This window comes from Lonchura striata, chromosome 8 (assembly GCF_050655825.1).
Source record: "Lonchura striata isolate lonStrDom1 chromosome 8, ASM5065582v1, whole genome shotgun sequence".
NCBI classification, from domain to species: Eukaryota; Metazoa; Chordata; class Aves; order Passeriformes; family Estrildidae; genus Lonchura; species Lonchura striata.
Window position 1 is genome coordinate 4,337,755 of NC_140710.1, and position 15,245 is coordinate 4,352,999.

Here is a 15,245-nt window from a genome sequence, read left to right on the forward strand (position 1 = left end):
TCCCTGTTCCATGGGCAGAGGAGATGTAGTTTTTCCTGAATTCAGATGCCATACCTTTAATATTTCAAAAATCCTTTAAAGCAAGTCCATGTCTTCTATTTTGTCTTTGTTGCATGAGAGCTGTCCTATATAATATAAAATAGAAACTGGAATATTAAAATGAAATGTTAGTAATTTGCCATTAAAAATGTTGATGAAATCAATTCATTCCTTTGAAAAGCTTCTTTTTAATCTGGTCAGCATTTTCTGTGAGTAGAAAATTCACAGCACTTCTGGTGAATAATTGGTGGAGTGGAGTGCAGTATTCACCACGACATGGAGTGATTTCCAGGAGGAATTTCAATAATTATTCCTGCCATCACTGGAATACTAATAAAAATCTTACTTTAGAAATATTTTATAGATCAGTTTTTTGCCAAGATGCTCTTCCAGTGGTGAATCAGCTTCAGTGGTGCTATTTGCCCCATCTGAGGAACTGGGTAACATGCCCTAGAGACAGAAAAATGAAGCATAGTTTAAACCACAATAAACTTAATAAAATGTGTTTCTAGCCTAAGTTACATGTAGGATTTTGTTAAAAAAAGAGCTTCTTATTTTCAGGAGATAAGTATTTTATGAATACAGTCAACTACAGCAATTAAATGCAAAGGGAAATTAAATGCCGTGGTTGTAGTACTAGGTATTTTTCTGATATTGGATGAATTAAAAAGGGTTATTTGGCAGTGTTGTTTTGGAAGATACTACAGACATAGTACAGAAAACTGGATAAAGGACATAAAACTCCTTTCTTTATCATAATATATAGAAAATGAGGAATGGAAGGAAGTACATGCTCATTTTAAAGCAAACCAAACTAAATATGTGATCTGGAGGCAGCTGTGAGTCTTAGAAAGCCATGAAATTTGGGAGTGAGTGGGAGATGAAGGATGCTGGGTTCCAGGGGAGGGTTTGTAGGGGAATGAATGTTTGTGTAGTATCTCACTTTCACAGAATCACAGAATAATGGGATTGGGAGATGCCTCTAAGATCATAAGTCCAACCTATACCCTAACACCTCAACTAGACTGCAGCACCGAGTGCCATGTCCAGTCTTTTTTTAAACACAGCCAGAGATGGTGGTTCCACTTTGTGCTTGTGAACAGTAGAATTCCTTTCACCTTCTCAGGCTGCAGAAATACCAGTAAAGAAATGGCAGGAAAAGGCAGCATTCTGCTTGGAGTGCCATAAAAGAGACTCCTGTGGCTTTGTCTCTGGAAGCAGTGCCTTTCTGGGGGCAAATGGCAAAACTGGAGGAGAGGGACAGATCCATGAACAATCCAACAGAGCTTGTTTTCTGTGGCAGGGCAGAATTTCAGTGCACGGTCTGGCTTAGACTTTCCTGTTAAACACTTTACAGAATTTGCTGTAATGAAGTGTCACCAACAACTCTCCTGTTTGCATTTGTTTCCTCCTCATTTTCTCCTCTCTGTCAGTGTCTTAAGCTCTCTTTTACCTCAGCTGGCTCCTTTTCTGGTTCTCACTTGCAGGCCTTGTTCACTGCAGTGTATCAGTGGGTTTTGGATCAGTCCCTTGGGTTCCCGTTGGGAATTAGAGCAGTGCCTGCTGTGACAGATGAATCCTCTGATGTTCTCCAGCCCTGACCATTGGGGAGATGAGCTGATGAGTACAAAACACTGTGAGCAGCACCAGAGGATTTCCTGGCCCCTCTCCCTGCAGGGTACAAAGAGCACTGGTGACAAGGATGGGTTTTCCATTGTCTGTTTGTGTGTGGTCCCACTGCTGTTCTCTACTAGGCTTCGAGGGCAGGTGGGAAGTGGATGAAGAACATTTTCTCCCAGGATTGCAGACCCTTGCACTTGAACTGGTTTTAGTTTTCCAGGATCACAGCACTTTTCACTCCTATTTTCACTTATATTTTACCCTTTTAGTATGTTTGGGCTTTGCTTAACACTTGTAAAATCACAGGCATCAACATGATTATGTTGGGTGCTTTGGAGGAGAAAAAATTAATTTCAGGACTCCAGAGACATAAAAGCAGGAGCTAAGGATGAGAGCACAGCTTTTGTTTTGTCAAACCAGTGTTTGGGAGGTACCATCCTCTTGTCAAATCCCACTTTGTGGCACTGGAGAACTTAAATACCTAGGGAATGCCAGGGCTTAGTTACAAATCCTTTCTAAGACTGCTTTTCTTCTATATAAGCAGATGGAAACTGGTTTCAGGGGAGGGAACTTCTTAAGTTTTGAAGTCCCAGAGAAAATTAATTAATCCATGTATTTGAAAGCCAGAGGGGAAGTATTATGATCATCTTGTCTGACCTCCTTCATAACTTGGGCCAAGGGAAGTCTCCTAATAACCCCTACATGAGCTCACTGAAGCGTGGTTGAAAAGACAAATGATTTGACAGAAATTGTTATTTCACAGGCATGTGGGGGAGGCGAGTGGAGCTTGGGACTAATTTCCCCATGCATAAAGGGTCCAACCTGTGTTAATCCTAACTGCAAAGTGAATTTACAGAAATATTTCTTTGCAAAGGCTTTGGGTTTTGTGCTGGCGTGGGAGTAATAGAGAACTCAGGCTTAAGAACTTCTGGAATTAAGAGCCAGTTAATTCCAGAATGCGCTGATTGTGTTCCTGCTGTAGCCACTTAATAAGGCCACGGAAAATGTCAGTATTTTGTTAAAATGAAGAGCTCAGAATCCTCTTTAGGAAAAGCTGAGGCATGCACACAACATTGCAGCAGCAAAGCACACAAGGAGATTGTTAGAGTGGATGGATACGTGTAAGACAATGGAATTTTTTTAATTTTTTTTTTTTTTTTTTTTTTTGAAAAAGCAGCTAACAAAATTCTGTCTTTAGAGCAGGGAGAGAAATGTGGCAGAACTGATGAAAGCAAATAGCATCTCATTGATAAAACACATGCTGCAGTACTTCCCACAGTTGGGAGGCTGTGGTATTTAACAACGGTGACCTAGATTGGAGGAGACAATGAAAGCTGTTGCGGTGAGGAGCAGATTGACTGCCATTCTCATCTGGGTAATAAACGGCTGAAATATGGACAGTGCATCAAAGTTTACTAATGTGGCTTACATAAAGACCTACACTTTTGGAGGAATTGTCTCTGTAGCAAATTCAGTTTGAACTATAGCTGGTGTCTGACAGATGTTTATGTGCTCCTTTACAAAGATGCCTATTACTTTATTCAAGGATCTATGAGCCTGTGAGAGTATGACCTGATTAGGTTTGGAAGTAAATCAATATGTGAACCTGTCCAAAAACAGACATGCATTTATTTTAAAAAATATTACTCAGTGGAATAGCCTCGAGGGGATATAGCTTTTCTGGAGAGTTTCAGATGAGATAGCAGTCATATGTTGTTACTTTAAAATATTCAGTGCCATTCAGATGCTACTATTTCAGCTGTCCTGTTGGAAATAGCTGACAACAGGAGATGACATTCCTGAGGCTTTGTAGCCACAATGGCCTTCTAAGACATTAAAACTTGCTTAACTACGGACCTCAGGGGTATTTGGTATTTATTTTTAATTTATTTTTTAATAAGTGGACCTATTATAAATATTTCCCTTTTGTAAAGTGGCTCATGTTAGTGCTCCTTGTAGATTTATACAGTTAACCTTTGGGTAAATATAAATCCAAATTCTCGAAAAATAAACTGTCAATCCAGCTGTGACTCGAGAGATGCTTTAAGTAAGTGCCATTGAGCTGTAAAGGCTGATGCATCCCTACTGTGCTGTAAAACTAAATATTATTAAATTGGGTTGCAGGCAGGGGGAGGGGAAGGAGATGGGGGTTGTGAGGGACATCTGTTCTGCTCAGAGCTCCTCTCCCTGCTCGTGGGGGGATTTGAAGCGTGAGTGAGGAGGGTGAGGACATTCCCCCCAGCACTGCTCCAGCAGCTGGGCTTGGGGAGAGGCTTCTCCCCATCCATGGACCTGGCCAGAGAGAGCTTGGGTCCTGGAAGCCTCACTGTGGGAGTGTTATTCCTTTTCCCTCTCTGACCAGCCTTCCTTTGCTTTGTGCTTTTCCATTCTTTTCTCAGCTGAGAAGATTCATCGAGATGCTGTTGGTTTATTCAGGTGTGTTCAGCAAGCACTGCAACTTCAATTTGTGCCTCACTTTATTTTTCCCCTCTTTTTTTTTTTGCCATGCGGTGCTTATTCAGATTCCACAGAGGGGGCAACAGGGAATTTTGTATTTCAAAATCAGTTCAGCAGATTTTGAAAAGCTATCTTTGAATATTCTATAATACACAGACAGATTTGAAGAGCTTATTAAAGAAAGCCCCTGACACACTTCAGCAATATTAAATCACTTCAGACGGTGCATGGCAGTGTAATGTTACTGAAGCATTTTAAAATGTTAAAAGAGCCTGGATTTGAAAGTACTGGTGGCTTCACAGCCCTTACTGTGAAAAGTGATTTAAAGTGTCAAAATTATTCCAGTGTTTACAGTCTGTTACTTTCTTACATGACAAAGAAGGGACATTAGTAAGTAACTCTAACTGCAGCTAATCTCTGGCCACCTAACCAGCTGATATGCTGGGTTAATATCTTTATTAAATGCTTATTTAATAAGTGGGCAGCTGTTCCAACAGGCCAGATGGACTTCTCTGTAATTGTGCTAATAATGAGAACTTTCTCACAAAAAGAAAGGGGCAGTAAGAAGATGCATTGGGTGAGGGAACATCCTGACAAATGGCTTCAGGACAGTCTGGTCCTCTGCCCTCGACAGACTGGCTCAAGTAAGTGGTTCATCCCTCAAAGCAGGAAGGACCAGCAGTGAGAATTGGAGCAATGGGTTCTTTTTGGCTTAGATGTTTATTCTTTGTGTATTCTTTGCCTCCAGAGCTCTGACATCCCCAGTCCTGCCTCCCTCATCCTGCTCCAGCACATTCCTGCTGTGGGATCACACCTGCTGCATTTTTGTCCCTAACAAATACACATTGTGTAAAGCTGTAGCTTTCTCCCTAAATGTTACCTCTCTAAATGTTTTTGCACCTATCCCACTTATATTTCATGGGTCTGTTTTCAGAGATTTTTGCAAGAAGGATTACTAGATGGGTGTTAAAATTACAGCTTTGTTTTTGTGGAGACAGTCTTTTATACTGGAAACATTATCATAAGCAAGAGGAGTGGCAAAGTATGATCTCAGCATGAGCAATGAACACATTTTTAATTTGTCTTTGTTCAAGTAGGAGAATGAAAGCACTGAAAGACAATTGGACAAGTAAAAATCTGAACTTATTCTCTGGCAATATGGAATTAGTGCATTTAAGAATTGAGCCCTTGCAAATTTTTTGGCTTTTGGTGACATTTCCAGCTATTTCCTGCATTGTGGTCTCTGTCCTTCAGCTGCTGGTGCAGAAGTGTTGGTCTCTACACCCTGAGCAGTGTCTCTAGGCTGTGAAGGCTTCTCAGATATGCCAGAACATCTCAAATATAGATGTCTGAGGAAGTCACAGATAACTATGGTCAAGCATCTAAAATCAGGGACAATTGGCTCAGTAGATGGAGAAGTTCCTATGTTTCTCCCTTGCAATGGTTTGGCTTTTTTATTTTCCTTTCATGTTTTAACCCAGAAAATGACTGTTCCTTTTTGTTTCCTTCCCTAACAGCACTCTAAAGGAGTGAATGAGATGAACTGTTTGGGTTATAGTATCTGAAAGGCTAAATTATTCTCTTGGAGAGATGTTCTAAATGAGCCTGACCGAGATCCTGGATCTGTGTGAAGAGGACTAAGGATATAGGATGTCAACTGAGACAGAACTTCAAGTGGCTGTTAAAACCAGCACAAAGAAAGACTCCAAAAAGAAAGGTAGTGACTCATTTCTCTTTATTTGTGTGTGTTTTGTACTTTAATCAGCTCCTACATCAGCCACCTTTGGCACATCTGTGGCTCTTCTGTTGTCTGTGTGCTCAGTGAAAGTGGGATTTGTTAAGATCAGTGGAAGTCTGGTGCAGAAATATGGGGGCTGATTCTCTGACTTAAAAAATATATACTTTTGAAATATGAGAAAAAAATGCATATTATTTATGGTTCACAAAGAGAAAGACTGTTTTTAAAACTACTCAACAGATCACTTTTTCTGTGCTGATAAACACATTTTCTTCTAATGGCTTTTTTTCTGCTTTGCTTTGAACTAGCCAGAGCACAAATGCACTTTGAATTTTACTGTCACTTTGTGAAGATTGAGAACTCAGTATCAATCTGTGGAGAGATTATTTAATCTGGTAATCTGGTATATGGAGATATAAATGAGGAGGAAGAAAACTCAAAATTAAGGTGATGCTGTGGGGAAATGGATGGTTGATTAGTTCATATTTGTATTTACAATTTTGCCTCAGACTGTAGAGAAGTTCTTTGGAGTGATAAGTGTGAGAAATGGGACCATATGAATTTGGTGCTTAAACTTGTTTAAAGATTTTTAGTAGGGATTTTTCTCTTACAGTTTTATTAGGATTTTTATTGCTTTATGGCTTTAAGTACTGATGAGCTTCAAGCCCAAGACCTTAAATTCTATTGGTAGTTTTAGCTGCTCTGAAGAACCAAAAAAGAACCAAAAAGAACCAAATAGCCATATTTGGTTATTTTTTAATGTACACATGAAACTGAGATTGAAAACAGATTTAATAAGAATTATTCAAATAAAAAAAAGTAAAACAAAAATAAAATAATAATATTAAACAATCTTAATACTCAGCACAGCAAGATTTGAATTTTCCTGTGAGCTCTGGAGTTTGTGATTCTTTCTGTGCATGTGTAATTTAGCCATTTACTTCTGAGGATGTTTTTAATTTTGCTAAGACAAAAAAACCTCATCTTTGCTTATATACATATAATGCAATTTTACTCATGTATAATGCAATTTTGTAATGTATAATGTAAATTTTACTCACAGTTAACTTGAACTGCTAGGCATCAATACCATTTAGTACAGCAATTCTACCAAAACATTTACCAAGGCCTTGTGTTCCCTTTGGCTTTTGTACCAGAAACCTTTATCCTAGAGTTTGTAGAAAACACAGCAATTAAAAAATTCCAAGTGTTTGTTCAGGAAGATGGTTTAAAAACCTTATGACTGCTCTAGGCCTACACTCACAAATCAAAAATTATTCATTTAAGATAAAAAAGCTCCAGTCTGGAAAGGCAAGAAAAGGGGAACTTTGATGTAAATGAGAGTGTGATCTAAGATGTTTAAGGCAAATAATGTTAAAGTGGTTTGGTTGCATGATCATTCAGTTTTTGGGGGCAGGCAGGAAATTAAAAAATGTCATTTCTTTGCAGTATGGATAACATCTTTTTGATGTGTGTCTCCTATGCTATTTCTTCTGCTGGAGGCTGAAACTTTTGAAACCAGCAAATAACTCTTTTAGGAACTTGATGTTTGTGTTAATAAAATATTTAGCATTCAACTTATAAAAACATTTCCACAGATCACAATTGTTGAATACGTCTCTGCCCAAAATCTGATTCTGTCCCCCAAATGGAAATGCTGAAAAGTCCCTTCAGTGCTGAGGGGGAGTGTAAATGTGTGTGGCAGTGATGTGAGTGTCTGGAGAGCTGGAAGGGACAGGGAATGGCAGTGGCACATCCCCAGGGTCGTTCTGGCTCGGTGCAGTCTGAGTGCATCCATCCCAGCAGCCATCCCAGGGCTGGGGCAGTGAGTGCTTCACACAGACAAGGTACACAATGCACACACTGTTTGCTATTCAAATCCCACACAGCCAGAGTCAAAGGAAACTTGGTGTGCTCATTTACTTGTCATTGAGCTGTGTGCACTTCCCTGTGTTCCAACAAAGGAGCCATCCTCTGTATAGTGGGAGTGATGGACACGTGAAAAACAGGGATTTTTTTTTCCCTTTTTCCCCCCCAAGTTCATTAACTGCGAGCAGTGGCAGGTAGCAAGTGCTAACATGAAGTTTCTTATGTTGCTAATCAATGAGTTTGATTATGCAATGGAACTGAGTTTTCCCAAGAAATCAGTCTTTGCTGTATAAACAGAAATTTCAACTCTGGTATTTTTTATTTTTTCAGCTCAGTGTTCTGTTGCACTGCTGGAAGAGCCATGCATCTCTCTCCATCCAGAGCAGGGACAGGTCTCTTTTGCTGTATTATCCACTGTTGTGGTAGTTCTCCTGCCTTCTGCAGCTCACAGCACTGCATGGAATGTCTGTCCCATGTTTGTATCCCATTCTGGAGGTATGGGGTGACTCAGAGGGGATGAGGATTTGTGTGGAATTGGAACATGGGACTGGGTTCTTTCCTGATCTCAGCATAAATCTTCTGTGTAGAGTCAGCTGAATCTTCAGTTCTCTTCATCTGCATAAACATCCAGTAAGGTGGTGTTTCCTATTTGGAGTGTTGAAATAAAACAAAGCTTAATTCCTAGGTGTATGGATATAAAACAGTATAAAGTGTCAGATGAATGTGAGCAGCTCTTCTTGCCGATGTACAGTGGCCAAAAAGAAAGCAGTGAATTGTACATTTGTAGTAATAGTGCCTACCTTGAGTTAAAGCCACTGTGGTGTCCTTAGTTAACAATTTTATAATCTAGAAAAGTTTGGAAAAAGGTCCAGGGGGAGTCTAATGTTATTTAGTGAATGTGAATGCAAAGTCTTGCTGCTGGGATGGACTAACTCCCTGCCAGAAGGGTGGAATGTGTGTTGAAGCTTCTTTAGGGTTTTGCTTTTAGGCTCTGTTGCATAGACTGCTGACTTTTGGGTGACAGCGAAATAGTTTGATTTGTGCTGCAGATGGGGCAGATGATAATGCTGGTGCAAAGATTTTACCAAATATATCTTTGATATGCCAGGAGCACGCAGAACACTCTTTCTGTAGTCACATGCAGAGCAAGGGAACACTTCTCTTCAGGCTGGGTGTTTTTACAGCTGTGAGCTTTGTGGTCATAGGCAGCTCTGCAGTGTCTCACTGTCATCTGAGCTGCTTTGTGAGGCAGTGTCCTGTTCCAGCACTGAAGGGTTGTCACTGCAGTTAGGACAAGAACTTAAATACAAAACCCTCTCAGAAGCTGCTGTTTGCACAGGATCGCATCTGAGGAGCTCTGATGTTCTGTGGGTAAGTTCAATATTTACATGATCATATCAGACTGTCATTTTGTATTGTTAACATTATCACCCTGAATAACCTTAAAAGCAGGCTATTGAAAAACCAGGTACACATTTTGCCTTTCCTTCAGCCCATATTGATGGATCCAGGGTTGGTGGGCTCTAGAAATGCTTCCTGGTCAATCCTGGCAGAGGAGTTGGAATTTTAACTGACCTGGAAATACCATTATGGGAACAGAAATGAGGCAGGCACCTCCCTTCCTCTCCAGATTGTCACTTTTTCCTCTCTGTGCTGTGAAGCTCCTTGTCCCTTGAGGACCAGTGTTTCACCCTGACCTCCAGAGCCCTCCTTCCTACACTTTATTCCATTTTACAGGCTTACAGTGCACTAGGTGTTATTAGAGAAGATTATATTTCTACCATCCTCCACCTCCAGCCCTAATCTTCATGCCACTCTTGCTGATATCTGCTGGTAACTTCATTGTAATTATATTTTTTGCTCACATTTTAAAAGATATCCTGGAGAGGTTTCATGTTGCTCTCTCTGTTGAAACGGTGAAAAATTCTCAGGGGATTTAGAAAGCTCAATTTGAGGACTTTTTTTGGTGATACTTTTTTTTTTTTTGGTGAGTTTGCCAGAAGTCATGTGTTCTTTAAGAAGTGTTTAGAGAATTAATGGTACAACTAATGCTCTTAAATGCTGATGTTATTTTGTTTGTTTATGTCATCTGGTTCATTAAGAAGTGGATAAAAATTGTTTTTTTGTATCATTCAGGATATGAAATCAGAATTTTTTTATTAGCCAGAGTTGTTAAAAACATAAACCATGTTTGTCTTGTAGTACATGGGGGAAAAGCCTTGTTGTAAGTGCTTATAGATTATTGAATCAAATTGAAAACATTTACTTGAGCCTATTGGAATTAAAATTGATTTAGAAACCTCTCTGGGGGAAATGTGTTGCATTGATGTTGAATTCACACTGATAATAGCCTGGGAAAATCCCTTATTGTGAAATCAGCTGAACAGAAAAATTGAAATGGGAGGTCAGTATAGAAGTGAGCCAGGCTACCAAATTTCAGCACAGATCTGTGTCTGCTTAGGGTAGGCCAGGGGACTTTTCTAGAGATTCAATCTCTTCCTCTTGCACTTAAATTCTGTAATTTTTCTGAAGCTTAGGGCTTGTTCTGCAATTCCATCTCTCATCATAAGACTCCTGAGACAATTTTCAAAATGACAGGGAATTGTAAAGAATGGAAGCAAATTGAGAGAGGAGCTTGGGCACGTTGGCACTCAGCATGATGCTGGATGATGCTCAGGTCCCCTTGGGTGAGATTCCCTTGTTTATTGGGTTGTAGGAATGAGACATTTAGGGAGGGTGGGACGTGCTCTGCTGGAGCTGGAGCTCTTCTCCTGGCCCGGAGCTGGGCACTGTGGCCAGGCTGGATGGACATCCAGGTGCCCAAGCCATGCTCCAGGAGGGAGAGCTGGTTCATGCCAGGTGAGGAGTTTACACCTGGAAAACTGGGAATGGAAAACTGGGAATGGGGATGGGTTTGTGTGGCAGGGCTGGCTTGGAGGTGGGAGATGTGAGTCTGATCCTCTTGGGATCACGATGGCAAAAAGTTTAATTGTCCTATTTTATCTCTCCTGAGTGCTGATTAAAAGGAAAGCAGTGGCTGAGGGACTGTTCACGTGCAGATTGGGCCTCTGGCAGACTCACATCTATTTCCTGGGTCTTTTAAGCACTAATGAGAGGCTGGGGTCTGTCTAACTATCTAAAGGAAAACCTTTGCATCCCCAGGAGCACAACTCTTGTCAGACTAAGATCAAACAGGAGCTACCTAGTTAGTTTAAAAGCCTTTGGGGATAGGAGGCCTTTAAACGAGGTTATGTTTTGTCATTGTCAGTTTTCATCAGAGGTGCCTGATGCTACCTCAGTCCTGTTTTGGGCTTCTTAGACCTCATTTGAATCCAGTTTTGCACTAATCATTGCTAAACTCCAGAGTGAAATGGAGGTTTCTGTTGAATATAAAAGTTACAATTTTGCTGACACACAGAAATCTTGGTGCAGTTTTTGTGGCTCTGTTTCCAGGCTGGAACTTCAGTTTAAATTAATAACTGCTATGGTGGTGGATTACTTTTTTAATGAAATAGATAGTGATTGTGGGTTACCTCTTTAATGAATTAACTTTTTTAAGAAAACTTCGTGATCAACTACCAACAATTGAAGCATCATCACTGTAATGAGAAATTTCAAGATTTCACATGGGTATAGGTTCATTTATTTTTCTGATTATGTAGCTAAGATTCACGGAATCCAGCAAAATCTAAATTTGATCTAAAGAGTAATGAACAGAGGAGCTTCTTTCATTGACTGGGAGTGGATTTACTTTGTTTCTTTGCAGTAGCTATGAGTTTTTCAATAATTTATAGATCAAGTAACAGCAACATTAATTGATACACTAATTGTGTCCACATGCCTGCCTTTAACAAATCTCTTTTGTGAAATGATTACTGACAATATTAATTGCACGTCTTTTGTGAATTGATGTAAGTTATGAATCCATTCTCAAGTTGAAAAGGGGTGGGAAAATCATTAATTTTGACATTGTGTAGCTATAATTAACAAGGGTTATCCAATAACCTATCATCAATTAGAGAGCTCATGAATTCTGTTTTAAATACCATGTACCAAAGGGGTCTGTGGTTAATTGAAGGATTCTTTGGGGGTGATGGATGTTGTCTCTTATTGCAGATATGATGTTTATTGTTGTAGTTAATTGAGGAAAATCTGCCTAAACTAAGGTTGGGGCTGGTGTTACTTTGCTGCTCCTCAGCAGAGGAATCAATGATCTGTTGAATATTAAGAACAGTGTTTATCAAGAGCTTCTGTTACAATTTCTCAATGATTTAACAGTCAGTTTAAAGTAGTAATCAGGAGCTCAGTGCAGTGCATATTCAGAGAGGATTTGAGCCACGTATCAGTCCATAAATACAGGTGGGTGTTGCTGTGCTCTGCACTGGGAGAATGCTGTGAGCATCACCCGTGCATCCAGTTCAGCCTGGGCTGTACCTTGTTTCTGGCTGCATCCTCTTATGCTCTAAAACTACCCCTGAGATTTGACTGAAATACTGACAAAGTGAGGTTGGGCCTGATAAAGAAGAACTTCTAAACAGGCAAATCAATTAATTTTTAGCAAAACTGTTTCCCTGCTTGCAGTCATTGAAAAGACTCTCAGCAAAATTGCAAAATTCATACTAGAACTTTTGTAAATGGAAACTTTTGTTTAGGGAGTTCAGGGAAGAAAATTCTATTGTGTAATGAATAACTGAGCAGGAGTGACCTAATTCATCCAGATTAGTAGCTAAAATACCTCCAGAGGTTTGGATAAGTGGAAGTTTCCTAATATGGCTCACAGAAAAATATTCTACAGGGACAAGTATGTTGGTGATGATAATGTTTCTGTAGCATTCTTCATCCAAAGACATTTTCTTGCCTAATAAATATTAATGAATAACATTTCTGTCAGCATGTTGCACTATGTGCATTTGGGCACTTGTAATTTTCTGAAACATTTTGCCTTTTCCATCAACATTATTATTACTTGCAGAATTTCCCATAAAATGCAATAAAGTGTTGCTCACTTGTATAATACAGATTAGAGGTATCAGCTGTGTTGATAACTGCTCCCATTTTGCTGAAGGGATATCAAACACAAGTAATTTTGGAATATTAGCTTGATCCCAGTATTAAATTGCTCACTAATTTTCCCTGAAATAAACAGATAACACTTAGCATCGGTGTCCACAATATTGCAGTGTATACTTTTTCATATTACTACAGAAAATTCCTCCAATTTTATACAATTTAATGTAATTTATGAAAATCACGAGCTTTCTTGACCTATGTACACATGGGGGAAGTGCAAATTGATTTGAGACGTGGTTATATCCTTGCATCAAAAGCCAGTGCTGATCTCTCATTTACTTTCCAAAGATTACAGCACAATTCAGGGCAGAGCTTGGTGTGTAATCTGAGGATCCTGTTTCTTATTCTGTGCTTTAACCAGCACGTTTCACTCTCTCAGTGTTGACATCACAGTAATTTCATTAATCAGCTTGTGAAGAAAAAACTGTGGAGGAATGTACAAGTTAACAGACACATGCAGGGTTTGATTTGTGTGTTTAAGCAGCCTGAATTAGAAATGTTTATTTAGATCTGACCACTTCTGGTTAAGAAGAACTCGCCCACAGAGTTGGTGCCATTTTGAAATACTGTTACAGAAACTGTAAACCCTTCATTCATGCCTTGTGGTATATTCCTCTTAAAGAGCTCAAAGAAATATGTAGGGAATTTGGCCAAGTAATAGGCTCAGACTTCCCGTGATAAATATGTCAGGGCACACATTCACTGTGCTCCTTAGGAGTGAAGAAAAGATATGGCCGTGATCCTCCTGCATGATTCTATGTGTAGGATCAATGTGGACATTATTGGTCCTCCAGAATAAAGGTAATACATTATATATACATTAAATATATTTGGGTTGTCCAGTGGTAGAGTGGATGTTCCTTGTGATTCCTTTTCCAGCTCAGCTTATTCTGTAATTCTGTGAATGTGCTGAAGCATAACATTTCTCTTGAAAGTGAGTTAGAGATAAACATGTCCTCAGAAAAAAATGACATCCTATTTGTATTGTTTTTATCTAAACATTATTATATATAATAGCTAGTGTTGGTATAAGGACAGGAAAAAGAACATTTCTCTGCTTTTACATTTGCTTGGGTTTTCATGTGTGACAGTATTTAGTTTGCTTAACTAAGTAATGTGTTTGTGGGGGTCTTTTGTCTGAAAAAGAAAGGGATATACTTGAATGCTCATTGGCATCTTTCCTTCTACTTCCAACAACAGTGGGGCTGGAGCTGATAGCCCAGTATTGGGATATCCCAGTATTGAACAGAACCTGAGAGCTGCCAAAGGCCATTTTCAGTCTGGTTCTGGCTGTAAAACCTCGTGTGGAGACGCTCAACCTCTTAAAATGTTTCTGCTTTGAGCCTCTCCCCAGAGCCTCTCTCTGCAGATGAGGATCAGTGGGGTTGAAATCACTTCTGATTTAGACACTGTGTTTATCCTGTTCTCACTGCCCAGGCTGAAACACCAAACCCAATTATCACTTATTTGCAAGCAGGCGAGTTTACCCCTTTATGTACTCCAGTATTGGCTTTTCCCAATTCCTTTTATTTATGCAGTTGTGCATTGCAGGAGAATAGTTGCCAACACAATATCCATTATTATTCTGACAAGAACAGAGTAGCTTTCACTTCCATTTCCCAGAGACAGCATTACTCATTGCTGGAAAACAGCACTAAAATCAGGAGAAGGAGAGTGAATTGTTATTTGGCAGCAGAGTCCCAACACTGCCTGTCCTTGCTCCCAGTAGATCAAGCTTGAAGTAGAGGTGGGAAGGATGTGTGGTGTCTCTTTGTGATGGGGCAGTCAGGGAAGCAAACAAACTGTTTGTTGCTCCATCAGCACAAAAATCATTGGGAGTGGAACCAAAGAAATTGGTATGATTGTGTTTCCAGCATCTTCCATTGGAGGTAACTGAATCTGGTGAGCTGCAGGGTTTGGGGGATTTTTCCTATCCCAGTTGTTTCAGTGGCTGTAGGATATCCTGCAAAGTTGTCCAAAAGCACAGACAGCTCCAACTTTAACTTCTAAATATTAACATTTCACAGCAGATTCTTCTACAAGTGACAGGAGCAGCAGCTTCCTCTGGAGCCAACTTTAAAGTCTACCCTGCTTCAACCACCAGCAAATGCTGAGCAGCTAAGCTGTGATCTATAATTACACCTCTTATGCTCTTAGTTTAGTTAGAGGGAGAATTGTGTAGTGAAAAGGATGATTCAGAGAGTGAAATGAAATTAAGTGCAGTCTTTTGAGGTTAACTATTAATTTCATTTTAAATATAAAATTGCCTTGAAAGTAATAAGAGGGTAATATTCACACATCACAATAATGTGCTGATAACTAGGTGGAAGGCAAAACCACCAGTAGTAGTTGGATGAACCATTCTTTTTTTTTGCAACCTGGTGTTGCCTGTGTAAGTTTTAAATTGAATTCAAATGTCTAAAGTCACATAAAGAAAATTAAATGCACCAGG

At 39.6% G+C, this 15,245-nt stretch overlaps 1 protein-coding gene across 35 annotated transcripts in view; it reads left to right on the forward strand.

Moving 5' to 3' along the window:
- DAB1 (DAB adaptor protein 1) overlaps positions 1 to 15,245 on the forward strand; it is a 418,779-nt gene that overhangs the window by 309,651 nt on the left and 93,883 nt on the right. For 22 of the 35 annotated variants that reach the window (XM_085586179.1, XM_085586176.1, XM_085586177.1 and 19 more), the window contains one exon: positions 5,634 to 5,833. The exons of 12 other annotated variants lie outside the window; for them this stretch is intronic. In XM_085586179.1, coding sequence (XP_085442305.1) covers positions 5,767 to 5,833 — 67 coding nt within the window. In that variant the 5' untranslated portion in view covers positions 5,634 to 5,766. Of the gene's footprint in view, positions 1 to 4,071; positions 4,096 to 5,633; positions 5,834 to 15,245 lie in introns of those variants that run through there. One more of the 35 variants, XM_085586184.1, reaches the window with a different exon arrangement.